The 18229-nt window shown below is 47.4% G+C and overlaps 1 protein-coding gene across 1 annotated transcript in view; it reads right to left on the minus strand.

Moving 5' to 3' along the window:
- Positions 1 to 9687, minus strand: part of LOC122563885 (unconventional myosin-Ic-like) — a 55679-nt gene extending 45992 nt beyond the window's left edge. Inside the window, exon 1 of the mRNA XM_087977080.1 lies at positions 9550 to 9687. Coding sequence (XP_087833206.1) covers positions 9550 to 9687 — 138 coding nt within the window. The remainder of the gene's footprint in view (positions 1 to 9549) is intronic.
- Between the last annotated feature and the right edge of the window lie 8542 nt (positions 9688 to 18229).

Below are 18229 nucleotides of genomic sequence, written 5' to 3' on the forward strand. Positions count from 1 at the left end.
GACAGGGAGGGAGGGGGAGAGAGGGACAGGGAGGGAGGGAGGGAGAGGGAGGGAGGAAGGGAGAGAGAGAGAGAGAGAGGGAGGGAGAGACAGAGGGAGGGGGAGAGAGAGTTAGGGAGGGGGAGAGAGAGGGAGGGAGGGAAGAGGGAGGGAAGAGTGGGGTGTTGGGGCAGTGTGCCAAGAGGAAGGGGGTTGAAGAGGGAGAGGAGGGAGGAGGCAGAGTAGGGAGGAAGGGAGAGATGTTGGGAGGAGCGAGGAAGAGGAGGGAAAGGAGATCAGAAGGGGAGCGGTGGGAAAGTGGAGGGGTTGGGGGGGATGAAAAGTAGGGTGGGGGTGGAAGAGGGTTGACTTGGAATGGGGAGTGAAGGGCAGGAGGGGCAGGGGAGAGGACAGAAAGAGGGGAGTTTGAGACTGAAGGTGGAGAGAAGTGCAGTGGGGAGGGGGTTGGGGAGAAGGATGGAGGAAAATGGTGGGAGGTGAGGGATGGAGTGGGAGGGAGAGCGAGTGAGAGGGGTGTGAAGTGAAGAGGCAGAGGTGCTCATTAAACAAAGGACATGATTTTTTAAAAATCGAGCGATTGACAAGAGATGGGAGATATCGCCTTCAATTAGCATCCGGATTGATCCCGAATCCTGAGTTTACCACTTCTCGGGTCCTTTTCTCAAAATGTAGTTTCTGTGTTTTGATATTCCCTGAGTAGGATCCCCTCCCTGTTCCATTCGGTGTTACTGGTCCCAAAAAGGACAAACACGTGGACATTCTTCCAACCACCCCCCCCCCCCCCACCCCACCCCCCCCCCCCCCCCCTTTCTAACTTCCTCTGTAGTTACTAAGAGATTCCAATGCACCAGAGACTCTCTAAAGGCGCCTTCAAACGACACTATCTGTACCAGAATGCAACAAGTACCTGTCAGGAAAGCTCTGCTCTGCTGACCGACTGAGTTGCACTTGTACATTCCACTGACATGCAACTGATTTTGGGGAAAATTATCCAGACGTTTTTCTCTGGGTTTGTTGCTGTGAATTACAGGCCAAAAATGAGAGGAGGAAGAAGAAGAAGAGAGACTCATCTCGGAGACATTTCAAATTGAGTATAACGTAGGAAAATGTGAAAATGCCCATTTTGTTAGGAAGAATAAAGAAGTATTTTATCTAAACGATGAAAGATTGCAGAGCCTTGAATGATACAGGGATCGCAGGGCCCTGAGCAACAGAGGGATTTGAGTGTTCTCGTGCACAAATCACAAACAGGTTACTTACACAGGTACGGCAAGTAATTAGGAAAGCTAACAGAATGTTATCATTTATTGTGAGGGGACTAAATATGAATGTAGGGAGGTTATACTTCAGTTAGAAAAGGCACGCACCGTTGGGAGTATATTTGGAAAACTATGTAAATTATTGGTCTCCTTAAGGAATGCTGTAAATGTGTTGGAGGCAATTCAGAGAATGTTTATTAGACAAGTATCTAAAATGGGTGGGTTGCCTTATGAGGAAACGTTAGATAGGCCAGGCTTATAACTGCTGAAGTTCAGAAACAATAGAGCTGATGTGATTTAAATCAAAGATGGTGAGGGATGTTGATATGTGGAGAGGATGTATCCACTTGAGGGAGAATCTAGAACTGAGTGTCACTGTTTAACATTAAGGGGTCACCGATTTAAAGGAGAGTTGAGAGGAAATTTATTTTCTCACCGAGGGTCATGAGTCTTTGATGTTTCTTGGTCAAAGATGAAGGAAGCAATGTCTGAATATTTTTAAGGCAGAGGTGGATGGATTCTGGATAAGCAAGATGGTGAGAGGTAATTGGATATAGGTAAGTATTCCAATACACTCCTGAGTTCGACAGTGGACACGGCTGCACAGTTACTGCCTTTGCTGTTTGAGTTCATGTATCCCTGGACATCGGAGTGTCTAGGAAAAATGAACAAATAGCAAAATTCACAGCTGACCTTGGAGGAACGTGTGTGGGAGAGCTCCCAGCACAGGAACAGGTAAGTGCATAATTTTTAACGTGTAACTTTGCTGTGAGTCTAAAGAGTGGGTAGACTGGTTCTTTCCTGATTATGTGTTTTATTGAAATCTGTCTCTTGATTAAATTTTAAAAATATAAACCATTAATGTTAAGTTAGCTTGGAGCAGTGTTTTGTAGCGGAATTAGACGGTGCTATTTTCTGGGTGTGTAGATTGTGAAGGAGCAAAGATGGCCTTCAGCAGAGTGATATGCTCTTCCTGTTGGATGTGGGTGTTTAGGGAGATCTTCCATGTTACTGATGATTATGTCTGCAGGAAGTGTCTTTGGTTGCAAATCTTATCAGATCGCATGGATCGGTTGGAGTGGCAGTTAGAGACAATGAGAAATTTACAGGCGCTTAGGGATGTGATAGATGGCAGTTATAGGAAGGGAGGAAAGCTACAGATACAGTCAGGTAGATGGGTTAACTCCAGGAAAAGTAGGAGGGGTAGGCAGGTACTGCAGGAGTCTTCTAAAGGTTATCCCCATCTCAAACAAGTATGCTGCTGTTTTAGAGAATGTAGGGGGTGATGGACTCTCAGGGGAATTTAACATGAACAGCCAGGTTTCTGGTATCAAGACTGGCTCTAATATAATGAAGGGTATGTCAGGATCCAAGCCATCGATTGTCAGAGGTACAGACAGATGTATCTGCAGTCAGCAGCAAAAAAGCAGAATGGTGTGTTATCTCCCTGGTGCCAGGATCAAGGATGTCTCAGAGAGGGTGCAGAATGTTCTCACGGGGGAGAGGGGCCAGCAAGAGGTCATTGTCCACATTGGAACCAACGACATTAGGAGGGAAAAGGTTGAGACTCTGAAGGGAGATTACAGAGAGATAGGCAGAAATTTAAAAAGGAGGTCCTCAAGGGTAGTAATATCTGGATTACTCCCAGTGCTACAAGCTAGTGAGGGCAGGAATAGGAGGATAGAGCAGATGAATGCATGGCTGAGGAGCTGGTGTATGGGAGAAGGATTCACATTTTTGGATCATTGGAATCTCTTTTGGGGTAGAAGTGACCTGTACAAGAAGGACGGATTGCACCTAAATTGGAAGGGGACTAATATACTGGCAGGGAAATTTGCTAGAACTGCTCGGGAGGATTTAAATTAGTAAGGTGGGGGGTGGGACCCAGGGAGATAGTGAGGAAAGAGATCAATCTGAGATGGGTACAGCTGAGAACAGAAGTGAGTCAAACAGTCAGGGCAGGCAGGGACAAGGTAGGACTAATAAATTAAACTGCATTTATTTCAATGCAAGGGGCCTAACTGGGAAGGCAGATGAACTCAGGGCGTGGTTAGGAACATGGGACTGGGATATCATAGCAATTATAGAAACATGGCTCAGGGATGGGCAGGACTGGCAGCTTAATGTTCCAGGATACAAATGCTACAGGAAGGATAGAAAGGGGGGAAGAGACAGGGGCAGTGATGTTTTTGCTAAGGGATAGTATTACTGCTGGATATTCCTGGGAATACATCCAGGGAAGTTATTTGGGTGGAACTGAGAAATAAGGGATGATCACCTTATTGGGATTGTATTGTTGACCCCCTAATAGTCAGAGGGAAATTGAGAAACAAATTTGTAAGGAGATCTCAGTTTTCTGTAAGAGTAATAGGGTGGTGATGGTAGGGGATTTTAATTTTCCAGACATCGACTGGGATTGCCATAGTGTTAAAGGTTTAGATGGAGAGGAATTTGTTAAGTGTGCACAAGAAAATTTTCTGATTCAGTATGTGGATGTACCTACTAGAGAAGGTGCAAAACTTGACCTACTCTTGGGAAATAAGGCAGGGGAGGTAACGGAGGTGTCAGTGGGGGAGCACTTTGGGGCCAGCGACCATAATTCTATTCGTTTTAAAATTGTGATGGAAAAGGATAGACCAGATCTAAAAGTTGAAGCTCTAAATTGGAGAAAGGCTAATTTTGACGGTATTAGGCAAGAACTTTCAAAAGCTGATTAGGGGCAGATGTTCGCAGGTAAAGGGACGGCTGGAAAATGGGAAGCCTTCAGAAATGAGATAACAAGAATCCAGAGAAAGTATATTCCTGTCAGGGTGAAAGGGAAGGCTGGTAGGTATAAGGAATGCTGGATGACTAAAGAAATTGAGGGTTTGGTTAAGAAAAAGAAGGAAGCATATGTCAGGTATAGACAGGATGGATCGAGTGAATCCTTAGAAGAGTATAAAGGCAGTAGGAGTATACTTAAGAGGGAAATCAGGAGGGCAAAACGGGGACATGAGATAGTTTTGGCAAATAGAGTTAGGGAGAATCCAAAGGGTTTTTACAAATACATTAAGGATAAAAGGGTAACTAGAGAGAGAATAGGGCCCCTCAAAGATCAGCAAGACGGCCTTTGTGTGGAGCCGCAGGAGATGGGGAGATATTAATAGATTATTTTGCATCTGTATATACTGTGGGAAAAGATATGGAAGATACAGAGTGTGGGGAAATAGATGGTGATATCTTGAAAAATATCCATTACAAAGGAGGAAGTGCTGGATGTTTTGAAATGCATAAAAGTAGACAAATCCCCAAGACCTGACCAGGTGAACCCCAGAGCTCGTGGGAAGCTAGAGAAGTGATTGCTGGGCCCCTTGCTGAGATATTTGTATCATCGATAGTCACAGGTGAGGTGCTGGACGACTGGAGCTTGGCTAACATGGTGCCACTGTTTAAGAAGGGCGGTAAAGACAAGCCAGGGAACTATAGACCGGTGAGCCTGACGGTGGTGAGCAAGTTGTCGGAGGGAAACCTGAGGACAGGACGTACATGCACTTGGAAAGGCAAGGACTGATTAATGATAGTCAACATGGCTTTGTGCATGGGAAATCATGTCTCTCAAAGTTTTTTAAGTAACAAAGAGGATTGATGTGGGCAGAGTGGTGGACGTGATCTATATGGACTTCAGTAAGACGTTAGACAAGGTTCCCCATGAGAGACTGATTAGCAAGGTTAGATCTCATGGAATACAGGGAGAAGTAACCATTTGGATACAGAACTGGCTCAAAGGTAGAAAACAGAGGGTGGTGGTGGAGGGTTGTTTTTCAGACTGGAGGCTTGTGACCAGTGGAGTGCCACAAGGATCGGTGCTGGGCCCTCTACTTTTTGTCATTTACATAAATCACTTGGATGTGAGCATAAGAGGTACAATTAGAAAGTTTGCAGATGACACCAAAATTGGAGGTGTAGTGGACAGCGAAGAGAGTTACCTCAGATTACAACAGGATCTGGACCAGATGGGCCAATGGGTTGAGGAGTGACAGATGGAGTTAAATTTAGATAAATGTGAGGTGCTGCATTTTGGGAAAGCAAATCTTAGCAGGACGTATACATTTAGTGGTAAGGTCCTAGGGAGAGGTGCTAAACAAAGAGACCTTGGAGTGCAGGTTCATAGCTCCTTGAAAGTGGAGTCGCAAGTAGATAGGATAGTGAAGGCGGCGTTTGGTCAGAGTATTGAGTACAGGAGTTGGGCGGTCATGTTGTGTCTGTACAGGACATTGGTTAGGCCACTGTTGGAATATTGCGTACAATTCTGGTCTCCTTACTATCGGAAAGATGTTGTGAAACTTGAAAGGGTTCAGAAAAGATTTACAAGGATGTTGCCAGGGTTGGAGGATCTGAGCTATAGGGAGAGGCTGAACTGGCTGGGGCTGTTTTCCCTGGAGTGTCGGAGACTGAGGGGTGATCTTATAAAGGTTTATAAAATCATGAGGGGCATGGATAGGATAAATAGACAAGTTCTTTTCCCTGGGCTGTGGAGTCCAGAACTAGAGGGTATAGGTTTAAGGTGAGAGGGGAAAGATATAAAAGGGACCTAAGGGGCAACGTTTTCATGCAAAAGGAGGTGTGCATATGGAATGAGCTGCCAGAGGATGTGGTGGAGGCTGGTACAATTACAGCATTTAAAAGGCATCTGGATGGGTATATGAACAGGGAGGGTTTAGAGGGATATGGGCCGGGTGCTGGCAAATGGGATTACAGAAGGTTAGGATATCTGGTCAGCATGGATGAGTTGGATTGAATGGTCTGTTTCCATGCTGTACATCTCTGACATACATTACATACAGTGTAGTGGTGTCCATCCAACATCATTATTACACTGATCTATACTGAGCAGCTTATACTGACCACTATTACATGATAGATGGTCATTTTGAATGTTGTACAAAGTTTAGAATTTATTTGGATGCTGGCCTTATTAAACCTGTTTATCATTAATGTTGTCATAATTAGTTTAAAATCCACATGTCGAAGACAGTGGCGTCATGGGGTAGAATTTATTGTCAGGGTTTGGGGTGGTTTTCTTTTCCATGGCCAAAAGACAGTGTGAGTTTTCTCGCAGGCTAGAAAGCAAAACAACACAATGTCATAAATACCAGAGTGGACCTGATGGAAATGCAGGTTTGAGGGTTGGCCAATACCTAGTTGGCTAATCACAGTCACTGCGGTTGTTGGGATTTACTTTGGCCCTTATTGAAGGATGCAAATTAGATAATCAGCAAGACCAGGGCTATGTCTATCATGATCATGGTTCAAATGTGATGAATGATTAAGATACAGCAGGATGTAACTGAAACTATAGCCTAAAATCAGAGCCTTCACAGGATCAGGCAACGAGAGGGAGGTGAAAAGAGACAGATCGCCAGACATCATGATTATTTCATCTCAAATTTACAGACTTGTATTTGCAGATGCATTCTGTTTTGTTCAAAAATCTCACAAGCCATAATAGGGAGTCAATGTGACATTTTATAAATTCCTACTTTGGAAATAAAACCAGTCTGAGTCAAGGTTGGGATATAGACAGACTCAAACCTCACACCTTTAATGCATTGTCGGAGCTGAATGGTCCCATTTTTTTAATCCACTGATAAAACCTTAAGTTATCTTGGGACTGTGACTTGAAAGAAATTCTGGGATTTACATATGGATCAATCGGGGCCTGCATTTCCCGTTCGAAGTGATTAAAGACTGAATAGCCATTGAGGTTTGTTCAATACATTGTATCAGTTGTATAAGATTTTCATCTTTTACTATAAATTCGGTGTCCTATGTAACTGCCCCACTGACTACCTGACGAAGGAGCAGTGCTCCAAAAGTGTGTACTTCTAAATAAACCTGTTAGACTATAACCTGGTGTTGTGGGATTTTTAACTTTACTCATGACTCAGTAGACTGAATGAACTGGGTTGAATTTGTCTGCTTTTTGTGCACAGGATATACCTGGGCAATTTTCTACATAGGTAGGTAGATGCCAGTGTTGTAACTGTACTGGAAGAGCTTGTCTAAGCGAACGGCAAGTTCTGGAGCACAAATAATCAGTACTATAGCTGGAATATAGTCAGGGCCCATAGCCTTTTTCAATATCCCATGCCTCCAAAATGTTTCTTGATGTCAGGTGGAGTGAATTGAATTGGCTGAAGACCAGTGGTTGTAATGCTGGGGGAGGCTGAGATGGATCATCCACTCGACACTTCTGGCTGAAGACTGCTGCAAATGTTTCAGCCTTATCTTGTGCAGTGATGTGCTGGGTTCTTCCATCATTAAGGGTGGGGATATTTATGGAGCCTCCTTGTCCAGTGAGTAGTTTACTTGTCCATAATATCATCACTGGCAGCCCCTCACAGATGAGGATGACTCTGGTGCACTCTCAGGGAGAGTCTGTCAGTGCCTGTACAGAGCGATGGGGTCACCACAGGCTCCGTTTACACTTGGGGCAGAAGATGCTGATCATGGGAACGGCTGGGTGTGGTGTTGGTCTGGCAGAACACTCCTTTCCCGGTTTTCACCTGGCTCCCAATTGTCCCCAACGCCAAGTCTCGAGGCACTCCATGCCTTCCCAGATAATCCTCCTCCATTTTGGGCAGTCTTGGTCAGTGATTCCCAGGTGTTGATGGGAATGCCACACTTTACCAGTGAGGCCTCAAGGGTATCCCTGAAGCACTTCCTGTGTCCCCCCGGGGCTTACCTGCCGTTTCGGTGCTGGGAGGAGAGCACCTGCTCGGGGAGTCTCATGTTGGTCATGGGGACAACATGCTCTGCTGAGTCCCTGCTGTAGACAGTCCACATCTCAGAGTCATAGAAGAGGGTAGTTTAACTGTCCACCACCATTACCACTATCTAGAAGACACATGGGAACGCCACCTACAAGTTCCCCTCCAAGCCAGTCATCATCCTGACTTGGAAATATATTGCCGTATCTTCATTGTCACTGGGTTAAACCCCTGGACCTCCCTTCCTAACAGCTGCTTACCTATGGTCTCTGTGGTGTAAGTACCTTCTGTAAGTGATGAAAGAGAAAAAGAATCCAATTATGCCAAACATTCAGCGTTTCGCGAGGCAGGGATTTGAGATCAAGTTCTGAACTTTCTGGTACAGCTCAGATGAAGGAGTGCAGCTGGGATCTGGTCCAAATCCCAGGCTCACAGGCGTGGAATGTGTCCTATCTGCTTTTTCCATCAGCTGCTCAAAGTGACTCACTTTCTCAAACTGACCAGGGGCCAAGTTCACAATCAGAAGATTAGAAATAGCCCCACATCTGGAGCAATGAGCCACCCAGGTTACCCTGACTAGACAGGACAGGACAGCGGAGGGGCTGGGTCAGAAGAGAAAGCACTTGCATTACCACATTCAAGATGTTTTATTGGATGTGAAGTACTTTTTAAAGTGCGGCCACTGTCAATTTAGTCACCGGAAGCTGCCACTAACAGCAAGGTGGTCATAACCAATTGTCTGTTTCACTGATTTTGTTGAGGATGAACATTAGACTGGAAGAAATTCCCTGCTGCTCGTCCAGTAGTATCCCAGGATCTTTCACGGACACCTGAGTAGGCAAACTGTACTTTGATTTAATATCTTGTCTGAAAGATGATGTCACCAACTGTGCAGCAGCTATAATGTAACTAGAATACTGGGAGTGTGTGAGAGAAATTGTTTTGCACATAAAATGGAAAGAATGTTCCAACTGATGTCTGCCAGAATAGGAATACAATGTTTAAAAATAAAATAATGAAGCATAATTGGCGCAGTCAGGCCCTGCCAATTTGTTTTTTACACCAATCTCGGAGACTGTGGATCCTAGGTTTTGTGCAAATCCTTTCCTAGCTCTTTTCACTTCAGTATGATGCAGGCCACCCACTACAGCTGCCTTTCTAATTGCTTCACAGGACATGGATATCATTGACTAGGCCAGCATTTACAGGCCATCCCTAACAGACAAGCATGTTGTTGTGGGCGTGGAGTCACAGGTAGGCCGATCAGGGAAGGACAGCAGATTTCCTATCCCTAAAACAGCATTAGTAAAGTAGCTTTTTCTTGTAACAACAATCAACAAGGGTAATATATTTACCATTAGGCTAGCTTTTAAATCAGTTTTAAAAAAATATAAATCAAATTTCATTTTCTGGCATAATGAACCTATGTCCCCAAAATCTGTGCCCCTAGATTATTAATCCAGTAACATTACCACTACACTACCACCTTGCCAACTACAGAAGTTAGATATTCAAATGTTCCAGCCTGCACACCGCCACACGCCAGTACGTTCCAGCCCGCACACCGCCACACGCCAGTACGTTCCAGCCCGCACACCGCCACACGCCTGTACGTTATAGCCTGCACACCGCCACACGCCAGTACGTTCCAGCCCGCACACCGCCACACGCCTGTACATTATAGCCCGCACACCGCCACACGCCTGTACGTTCCAGCCTGCACACCGCCACACGCCAGTACGTTCCAGCCTGCACACCGCCACACGCCTGTACGTTATAGCCTGCACACCGCCACACGCCAGTACGTTCCAGCCTGCACACCGCCACACGCCAGTACGTTCCAGCCCGCACACCGCCACACGCCTGTACGTTCCAGCCCACACACCGCCACACGCCTGTACATTATAGCCCGCACACCGCCACACGCCTGTACGTTATAGCCCGCACACCACCACATGCCGGTACATTATAGCCCGCAGCCCGCCACACGCTGGTACGTTCCAGCCTGCACACCGCCACACGCCTGTAAGTTCCAGCCTGCACACCACCAGACGCCTGTACGTTATAGCCTGTACACCACCATACGCCTGTACGTTCCAGCCTGCACACCACCACACGCCTGTACGTTCCAGCCTGCACACCGCCACACGCCCAGTACGTTCCAGCCTGCACACCACCAGACGCCTGTACGTTATAGCCTGTACACCACCATACGCCTGTACGTTCCAGCCTGCACACTGCCACACGCCTGTACGTTCCAGCCCGCACACCGCCACACACCTGTACGTTATATTGCCTGCACACCGCCACATGCCTGTACGTTCCAGCCCGCACACCGCCACACGCCTGTACGTTATAGCCTGCACACCGCCACATGCCTGTACGTTCCAGCCTGCACACCGCCACACGCCCAGTACGTTCCAGCCTGCACACCACCAGACGCCTGTACGTTATAGCCTGTACACCACCATACGCCTGTACGTTCCAGCCTGCACACTGCCACACGCCTGTACGTTCCAGCCCGCACACCGCCACACACCTGTACGTTATATTGCCTGCACACCGCCACACGCCTGTACGTTCCAGCCTGCACACCGCCACACGCCAGTACGTTATATTGCCTGCACACCGCCACACGCCTGTACGTTCCAGCCCGCACACCGCCACACACCTGTACGTTATATTGCCTGCACACCGCCACACGCCTGTACGTTCCAGCCTGCACACCGCCACACGCCAGTACGTTCCAGCCTGCACACCGCCACACGCCTGTACGTTATAGCCTGCACACCGCCACACGCCAGTACGTTCCAGCCTGCACACCGCCACACGCCAGTACGTTCCAGCCCGCACACCGCCACACGCCTGTACGTTCCAGCCCACACACCGCCACACGCCTGTACATTATAGCCCGCACACCGCCACACGCCTGTACGTTATAGCCCGCACACCACCACATGCCGGTACATTATAGCCCGCAGCCCGCCACACGCTGGTACGTTCCAGCCTGCACACCGCCACACGCCTGTAAGTTCCAGCCTGCACACCACCAGACGCCTGTACGTTATAGCCTGTACACCACCATACGCCTGTACGTTCCAGCCTGCACACCACCACACGCCTGTACGTTCCAGCCTGCACACCGCCACACGCCCAGTACGTTCCAGCCTGCACACCACCAGACGCCTGTACGTTATAGCCTGTACACCACCATACGCCTGTACGTTCCAGCCTGCACACTGCCACACGCCTGTACGTTCCAGCCCGCACACCGCCACACACCTGTACGTTATATTGCCTGCACACCGCCACATGCCTGTACGTTCCAGCCCGCACACCGCCACACGCCTGTACGTTATAGCCTGCACACCGCCACACGCCAGTACGTTCCAGCCTGCACACCGCCACACGCCCAGTACGTTCCAGCCTGCACACCACCAGACGCCTGTACGTTATAGCCTGTACACCACCATACGCCTGTACGTTCCAGCCTGCACACTGCCACACGCCTGTACGTTCCAGCCCGCACACCGCCACACACCTGTACGTTATATTGCCTGCACACCGCCACATGCCTGTACGTTATAGCCTGCACACCGCCACACGCCTGTACGTTCCAGCCTGCACACCTCCACACGCCTGTACGTTCCAGCCTGCACACCTCCACACGCCTGTACGTTTCAGCCAGCACACCGCCACACGCCTGTACATTCCAGCCTGCACACCGCCACACGCCTGTACGTTCCAGCCCGCACACCGCCACACGCCTGTACGTTATAGCCAGAATACCGCCACACGCCTGCATGTTATAACCCGCACACCGCTACACGCATGTTATAGCCTGCACACCGCCACATGCCTATATGTTCCAGCCCGCGCACCGCCACACGCCTGTACGTTCCAGCCTGCATACCGCCACATGCCTGTATGTTATGGCCCGCACACCGCCACACGCCTGTATGTTCCAGCCTGCATACCGCCACATGCCTGTATGTTATAGCCCGCACAACGCCACACGCCTGTACCTTATAGCCTGCACACCACCACACGCCTGTAAGTTCCAGCCTGCACACCGCCACACGCCTGTACGTTCCAGCCTGCATACCGCCACACGCCTGCATGTTATAGCCCGCACAACGCCACACGCCTGTAAGTTCCAGATTGCACACCGCCACACACCTGTACGTTATAGCCTGCAGACCACCACACACCTGTACGATAATGCACTGGAGACAAGTTGTGGCCCATTAAATATAAACCATTATTTCGATTTCCAAAGTAAAGCAGTGGAACCATCTTCTGTGGATTTACTGAATCAAACAGAAGTATATTTATACAGCATTTAATCACACCTCCGAGACTCCGAAGAGAATCCCATCAACTAATTATTTTATAACGCAGTCAGTGTTTGTGTGTAAATAAACTAATTATCAGAAGTGACTCAGGTAATGCAACAATATGTTGGCTGATGGGGGTCAGAATCTTCAATTCACTGCATTGATTCCAAAATGCAGACCCCAACCATCAGGTAAAGGTCAGAGTCATCCTGGAGCCCAGACAAGAGAATCCAGGTGTCTCAGGAGATCCACATACCACAAGTACTCCTGCCTCCCAGCATCCCAAGTTAAGAAAGAGCTTGCATTTCTGTTGCAATCTTCACGACCTGAACACATCCCAAACTAAGTCATAGAAGTCTACAGCACAGAAAGTGACCTTTGGCCCATCAAGTCTGTGCTGGTCAGAAACCTGCTGTTCTTCAAAAGAAAAAAACAGATTCTGTTACATTCACGTAAAGATAGACTGGACATTGATTTAAAATCTCATTCAAAAATCAGCAGCTCTGACAGTGCAACACTTTCTTGGCACTGACCTGCCAACAGTGCAACACTCCCTCAGCAATAATACTTTTGACAGTGCAGAGTTCCCTCAGTACCTCACCGTGATCTATGGGCTTTCCCAATAAAACTGAGAAGCCAGCATGTCCTGCAGTGTGTAGCCTTGGGGATTCTGATAAGTCCATTACGTGTCCTACGTAATTAGTTCAGTCCATGAATGTGTGATAGTAGTTAAAGTCTGTGCTGTGTTCAATCTGAATAGACCATCCAGGAGAGGCAATTACATGAGGCTGCACAGGCAGGCAGGTAGGCAGTCAGGAGCCTTCATACTCAGAGTCAGAGTCAATCATGGCCAACACAAAGCAGCAACCCGAAGCTAATGTCACTGTCAGATCTGGAATGCAAGGCTGGATAAGCTGAGATTCAGAGAGAGGGTGCAAGGTCAGAGGCCAGTGTAAGAGATAGGCCAAGATAGCAACATCTCAATTTCACAGATACTGTGCTTCCCCCAGAAATTAAACCAAGAAAGAACTTTTAAATCCCATCACAAACATTCTTAGTACAGATGGGAAAATGATCAATGGTCATTTAATATAATCCAAAAATAATGAGGAACATCACAAGCCGAGTCATCACTGAGCATAGAACGCTGGAGGCACCGACTCACTGGTGGACAATGGCCCTCAATGCCAGGCTGACTGGGCACAGATCGTCAGACAATGGTTCTCTCATGCCCAATGCAAATGATGTCTCCCACTCCCAAACAAAACACCAGCAGAATAAATCAGTCATTTGGTCTTGTGACCAGCACACAAAACAATAACCATTCTATCAGCCATCAGTGAATAGGAATGGATTTACAGAGTGATACAAACAGCATTAACGGAGTTGCTCCACATCAACCCAGCAACTAAATGTATTGTAAAAGAATGATTTGCATTTCTATAGCGCCTTTCACAGTCTCAGGACATCCCAAAGCACTTTACAAGCAAAGAAGTTTTTGACGTGTAGCCACTAATGTAATACAGCAGTGAATCAGAGAACATAACATTGCCTTAAACAGCAGAGAAAATGAATAGATGATCTGTTTTACAAATATTGATTTTATTTTTCATTATCTTTAGATAGGATGTGGATGTCACTGGCCAGAGAATTCTATTGCTGTGAATTGAGCAACTATCTGAACCATTTTGAGGCCAGTTTCAAGTTGACCACTTTGCTGTGGGTCTGGAGTTACATGGCCAGACTGGGTAAGTATCACAGATTTCCTTCCCTAATGGCCAGGAGTAAACCAGGTGAGTATCAATGACAACTGGGCCATCATTCAATTGGCTGACTTCAATTTCACCACAGAACCCAGGTCCCTGGAGCAATAGCCTGGGCTTCTGGATTGCTGAGTGCAGTGATAATGCCACGACACCACCATGGGATATATATTTGTGTCAGGATACTCCCCAGAACAAAAAACCAGCTCATCCACTTTCCTTCAAGAAGGTGCCATGGGAGCATTTCCATCCAGCCCAAGAGGGAAAGTGTGACCCAGAGAAAGATTGGCAGGAGGAGCCTGGTCATCACGTTCACACTGGAGCTTAGGTTCACAACCTCAGGCAGCGCAGATCCAAAGAAAAGCCATCTTGGATTTCTCTCTGCACAGATCCTGCCAGACCGGCTGAGGTTACGTTCTCTCAGGCAGTGCAGCATTCCCTCAGTATGTCAGTCTGGATTAGGTGTTCCTGTTTCTGGAGTGGGGTTTGAATTCTCAACTTCATGACCCACGAGAGAGAGAGAGCTAACCGTTGAGTCTCAGCTGACATGGCAGTGAGAGGCTGGAGGTGCCGGACTGGAGTACAGTTCCCAGTTGAAAGTGACGTCACAGGCAGACAGGGTGGTGAAGGTGACGGTTGGCACACTTACCTTCATCAGTCAGCGTACCGAGTACAGGAGTTGGGCGATCACATTACTGCCGTGCAAGATTCAGACAATTCTAATCAGCCTGCTGTAAGAAGGATGTTGTTAAACTGGAAAGGGTTCAGAAACGATTTACAAGGATGTTACTAAGACTGCAGGCTTTGAGTTATATGGAGATGTTGAATAGGGCTGGGACTTGTTTCCCTTGGAGGCTGAGGAGTGAACAGAGAACAAAGAAGAGTGACCTTATAGAGATCTATAAAATTATGGGGAGAGGCACAGATAAGGTCAATGACCAATGTCTTTTCCCCAAGGTGGGGGAATCCAAACTAGAGGGCATACATTTAGGGTGAGAGGGGAAAGATTTAAAAGGGACCCAAGGGGCAACATTTTTCACACAGAGGGTGGTGCATATATGGACTGAGCTGCCAGAAGAAGAGACAGAGGCGGGTACAATTATAGCATGTAAAAGACATTTGGAGAGGTACATCTATAGGAAATGTTTAGAGGGATATGGGCCAAACACAGGTAGTTGGGACCAGCTCAGTTTAGGAAACATGGTCAGCACGGACACTTTAGGCTAAAGGGCCTGTTTCTGTGCTGTATGACGCTGAGTCGAAACAGCAGTCAAAATGTCCTGGACAGTGCAGCTTCTAACAGCTGCCTGTAACACATCCCAGGGCACAAACTATTCTTGATACAATGACCAGCAGCAGGCTGGCAAACAACCCAACCCTGACTGGGGAAAGCAATCCTTCAGATCCACACAGAGGCCTAAGAATAGCTCAAACCAAGAAGCCAAAATCAATGTGCACTGCATGGAGTTTGGCCAGTCATCTTGGGTCTATTAAATTCAGGCTCAGACCTGATGTTCTCTGCAGGAATCATTCCACATTCAGGATGTGATACAACTCAGAGCCCAAAAGATTAGGGATTCACACAAACCTCCCAAAGTCCTCCATGTAAAAACGGGAAAGCAGTGTGACGTTCATGAGGATTGATGGACTCAGATGATAGAAGTGAAGAAGTGGGTCTGGGTGAACAAACAGATGCTAGGGAGGGGCAATCAATCAGACTGACCAATGGGGCAACGGTATATGCTGTGGGAGGTGGGCACTGTCAGGTATGAGAGGCTGCTCACTCTCCAAGCACTAACATTTCCCCCAACCACCACCCGCACCGGTCCAATGGAAATAGCAGACATCAGTTCCCGCACTCTCACAATTCCAGTCCCTGGAGTGGGACTTGAACCCATGATCCCCCAGGAGTGAGAGAATGCTAATCCCTGAGCCACAACTGACACTCAACTCAACAGGTCAGAGTGACAAAGCTCCTCGCAAACTATTGTTTAAGCAACAGTGATTTTTCAAATCAGAACCCAGATATATTCAGCACAGAAATAGATAGAATTTTAATTCGGAAGGGAATCAAGGGTTAGGGAAATAAGGCAGGAGAATGGAGTTGAGGATGAACAGAGCAGCCATGATCTCATCAAATGGTGGGGCAGACTAAACAGGCTGAGCTGCCTAACACAACTCCTATGCCTTCTGGTCAGAGGATGGTTCTGGTCCAAAATGACACAGATTCCACAAATATGTTAAGAGCAGGAGAGCTCTCCTTGATGTTGGCCATTATTGATCCCCCAATCAACACCACTATGACGGATTATTGGGTTATTACTGCATGGTTGGTTTGAGATCCTGATGTGTACGCATTGGCTGATGTCTTTCTGACATTACAACTATGAGTACACCTCAAATCCCTTCACCGACTGTAAAATGCTTCTAGATATCCTAAGGTGATGAAAGGTGCTATATAAATGCAGGGACTGTTCACTCTCTCATCAACTCCACACGCCCCACCAACTTCTCCACCACACCTGGTACCTTTCCCTACAACCACAAGAGGTGCAACACCTGCCCCTTCACCTCCCCTCTCGTCTCCGTCCAAGGCCCCAAAACATTCCTTCCAGATCCGACAGAGAGTCACCTGCGCTTCACCCAACCTGATCTATTGTATTTATTGCTCCCAAGATGGCCTCCTGTACATCAGGGAGACCAAATGCAGACTCGCAGAGTATCTACACTCCGCATGCATCAACCTTCTAGCTGCCATTCATTTTAAATCCCCCTCCCACTCCCCAGTGACATGTCCATCCTTGGCCTCCTCCACTGTCAGAATGAAAGCAAACAGAAACTGGAGGAACACCATCTGATATTTCACCTGGAGAGTTTACAGCCCAATGGCCAACTTCCCCTCCTTTGCCCCCAGTCCTATCCCATGTTCAGCCCCAAGCCCCTCCTCTCCTAACCTCTCCATCTTCCTACTCACCTATCCACTCCACCTTTCTCACTGACCAATCACAATCACCTGTGCCTGCATTTACCTATCACCGTCCCACCGCCCCTTACCCCAGTCCCAACCCCTTCCCTCCGTTTACCTCTGGGCTCCCCTTCCCCTCCCCAGTCCTGTTGAAGGGTTTCAGCCTGACAAGTTGTTTTTCCTGCTCCCTGGATGCTGTGCTCTTCCAGCTTCGCATCTATTGACTCTGTCTAAATGCACGCTCTTTTCTTCCTACATCAGAGGACAGCATTTTGATGGCGTGCTGCTGGAATTCATTGCAAACATCTTGTGGGTCCTGCACTTTCTAATTAACTGCTCAACAAATTACAGTCATCACCCTTCAAGAATTGAAGATTAATTACCAGTAAACTGCTGAGGGTAACATCAAGTAGTAAAATCTAATCTAAAAATATCACTTCCTCTGAAATTCTATTTATTTATATGGTTTTCAAAATATTGAAGATGGTGGGAAAAGGCTGTTTGACAGCCAGAAGGGAAAATCAGTAAGCCCAGCAAATGACACATACTGGTCTGACCGGCCTGTTATATTTCAAAATGGAGTTCCAGTAGGATCAGTATTTCCCAGTTTTCCTGCTTTTCCTTCATTAGATGGCAATCAAGGATTGTTCAGTTGAGAAAGGGAGGTGGCCTTTCCCATAGCTGGGAAGATGGCTTGTGAAAGAATGGTCAGATTGACTGAGCAGTGGTGAGGGCATGGGAGCAGGTATCAGTCATACGGACAGGAAAAAGGCCCTTTGACCCATCACGTCTGGGCAGCTGGAGGTCACTTGATAAATTCCAGAAATATGTCCATGCAGAGTTGGGCACCTCCTATGGTGCAAGCAGTACACATGTGTGCAGGAACTCTGCTCTCATCTCTATCAATGAAAGAAGACAGGGAAACTGGGAGCGAAATCAGTGCCTGGATTTTAACCACTTCCCTTTGTCTGTTCATCCTGGGTTTCTCAGAATAACCAGGAGATACACCTGTCTTTCCAAGAAACTCTGCGATGCTGTAAGGTGAAGGGTTCAATACTCTCCCCCTGCAGTTAGAACATCAGGTATTTTTCTGCAGAAACAGGAACACAATATATGAAGGGAGGCTCTGATCACACAATGTTGCTGTACTGAACTG

This window comes from Chiloscyllium plagiosum, unplaced genomic scaffold, assembly GCF_037043375.1.
Source record: "Chiloscyllium plagiosum isolate Xiang-an unplaced genomic scaffold, Cpla_swu_hap1 HiC_scaffold_31, whole genome shotgun sequence".
NCBI classification, from domain to species: Eukaryota; Metazoa; Chordata; class Chondrichthyes; order Orectolobiformes; family Hemiscylliidae; genus Chiloscyllium; species Chiloscyllium plagiosum.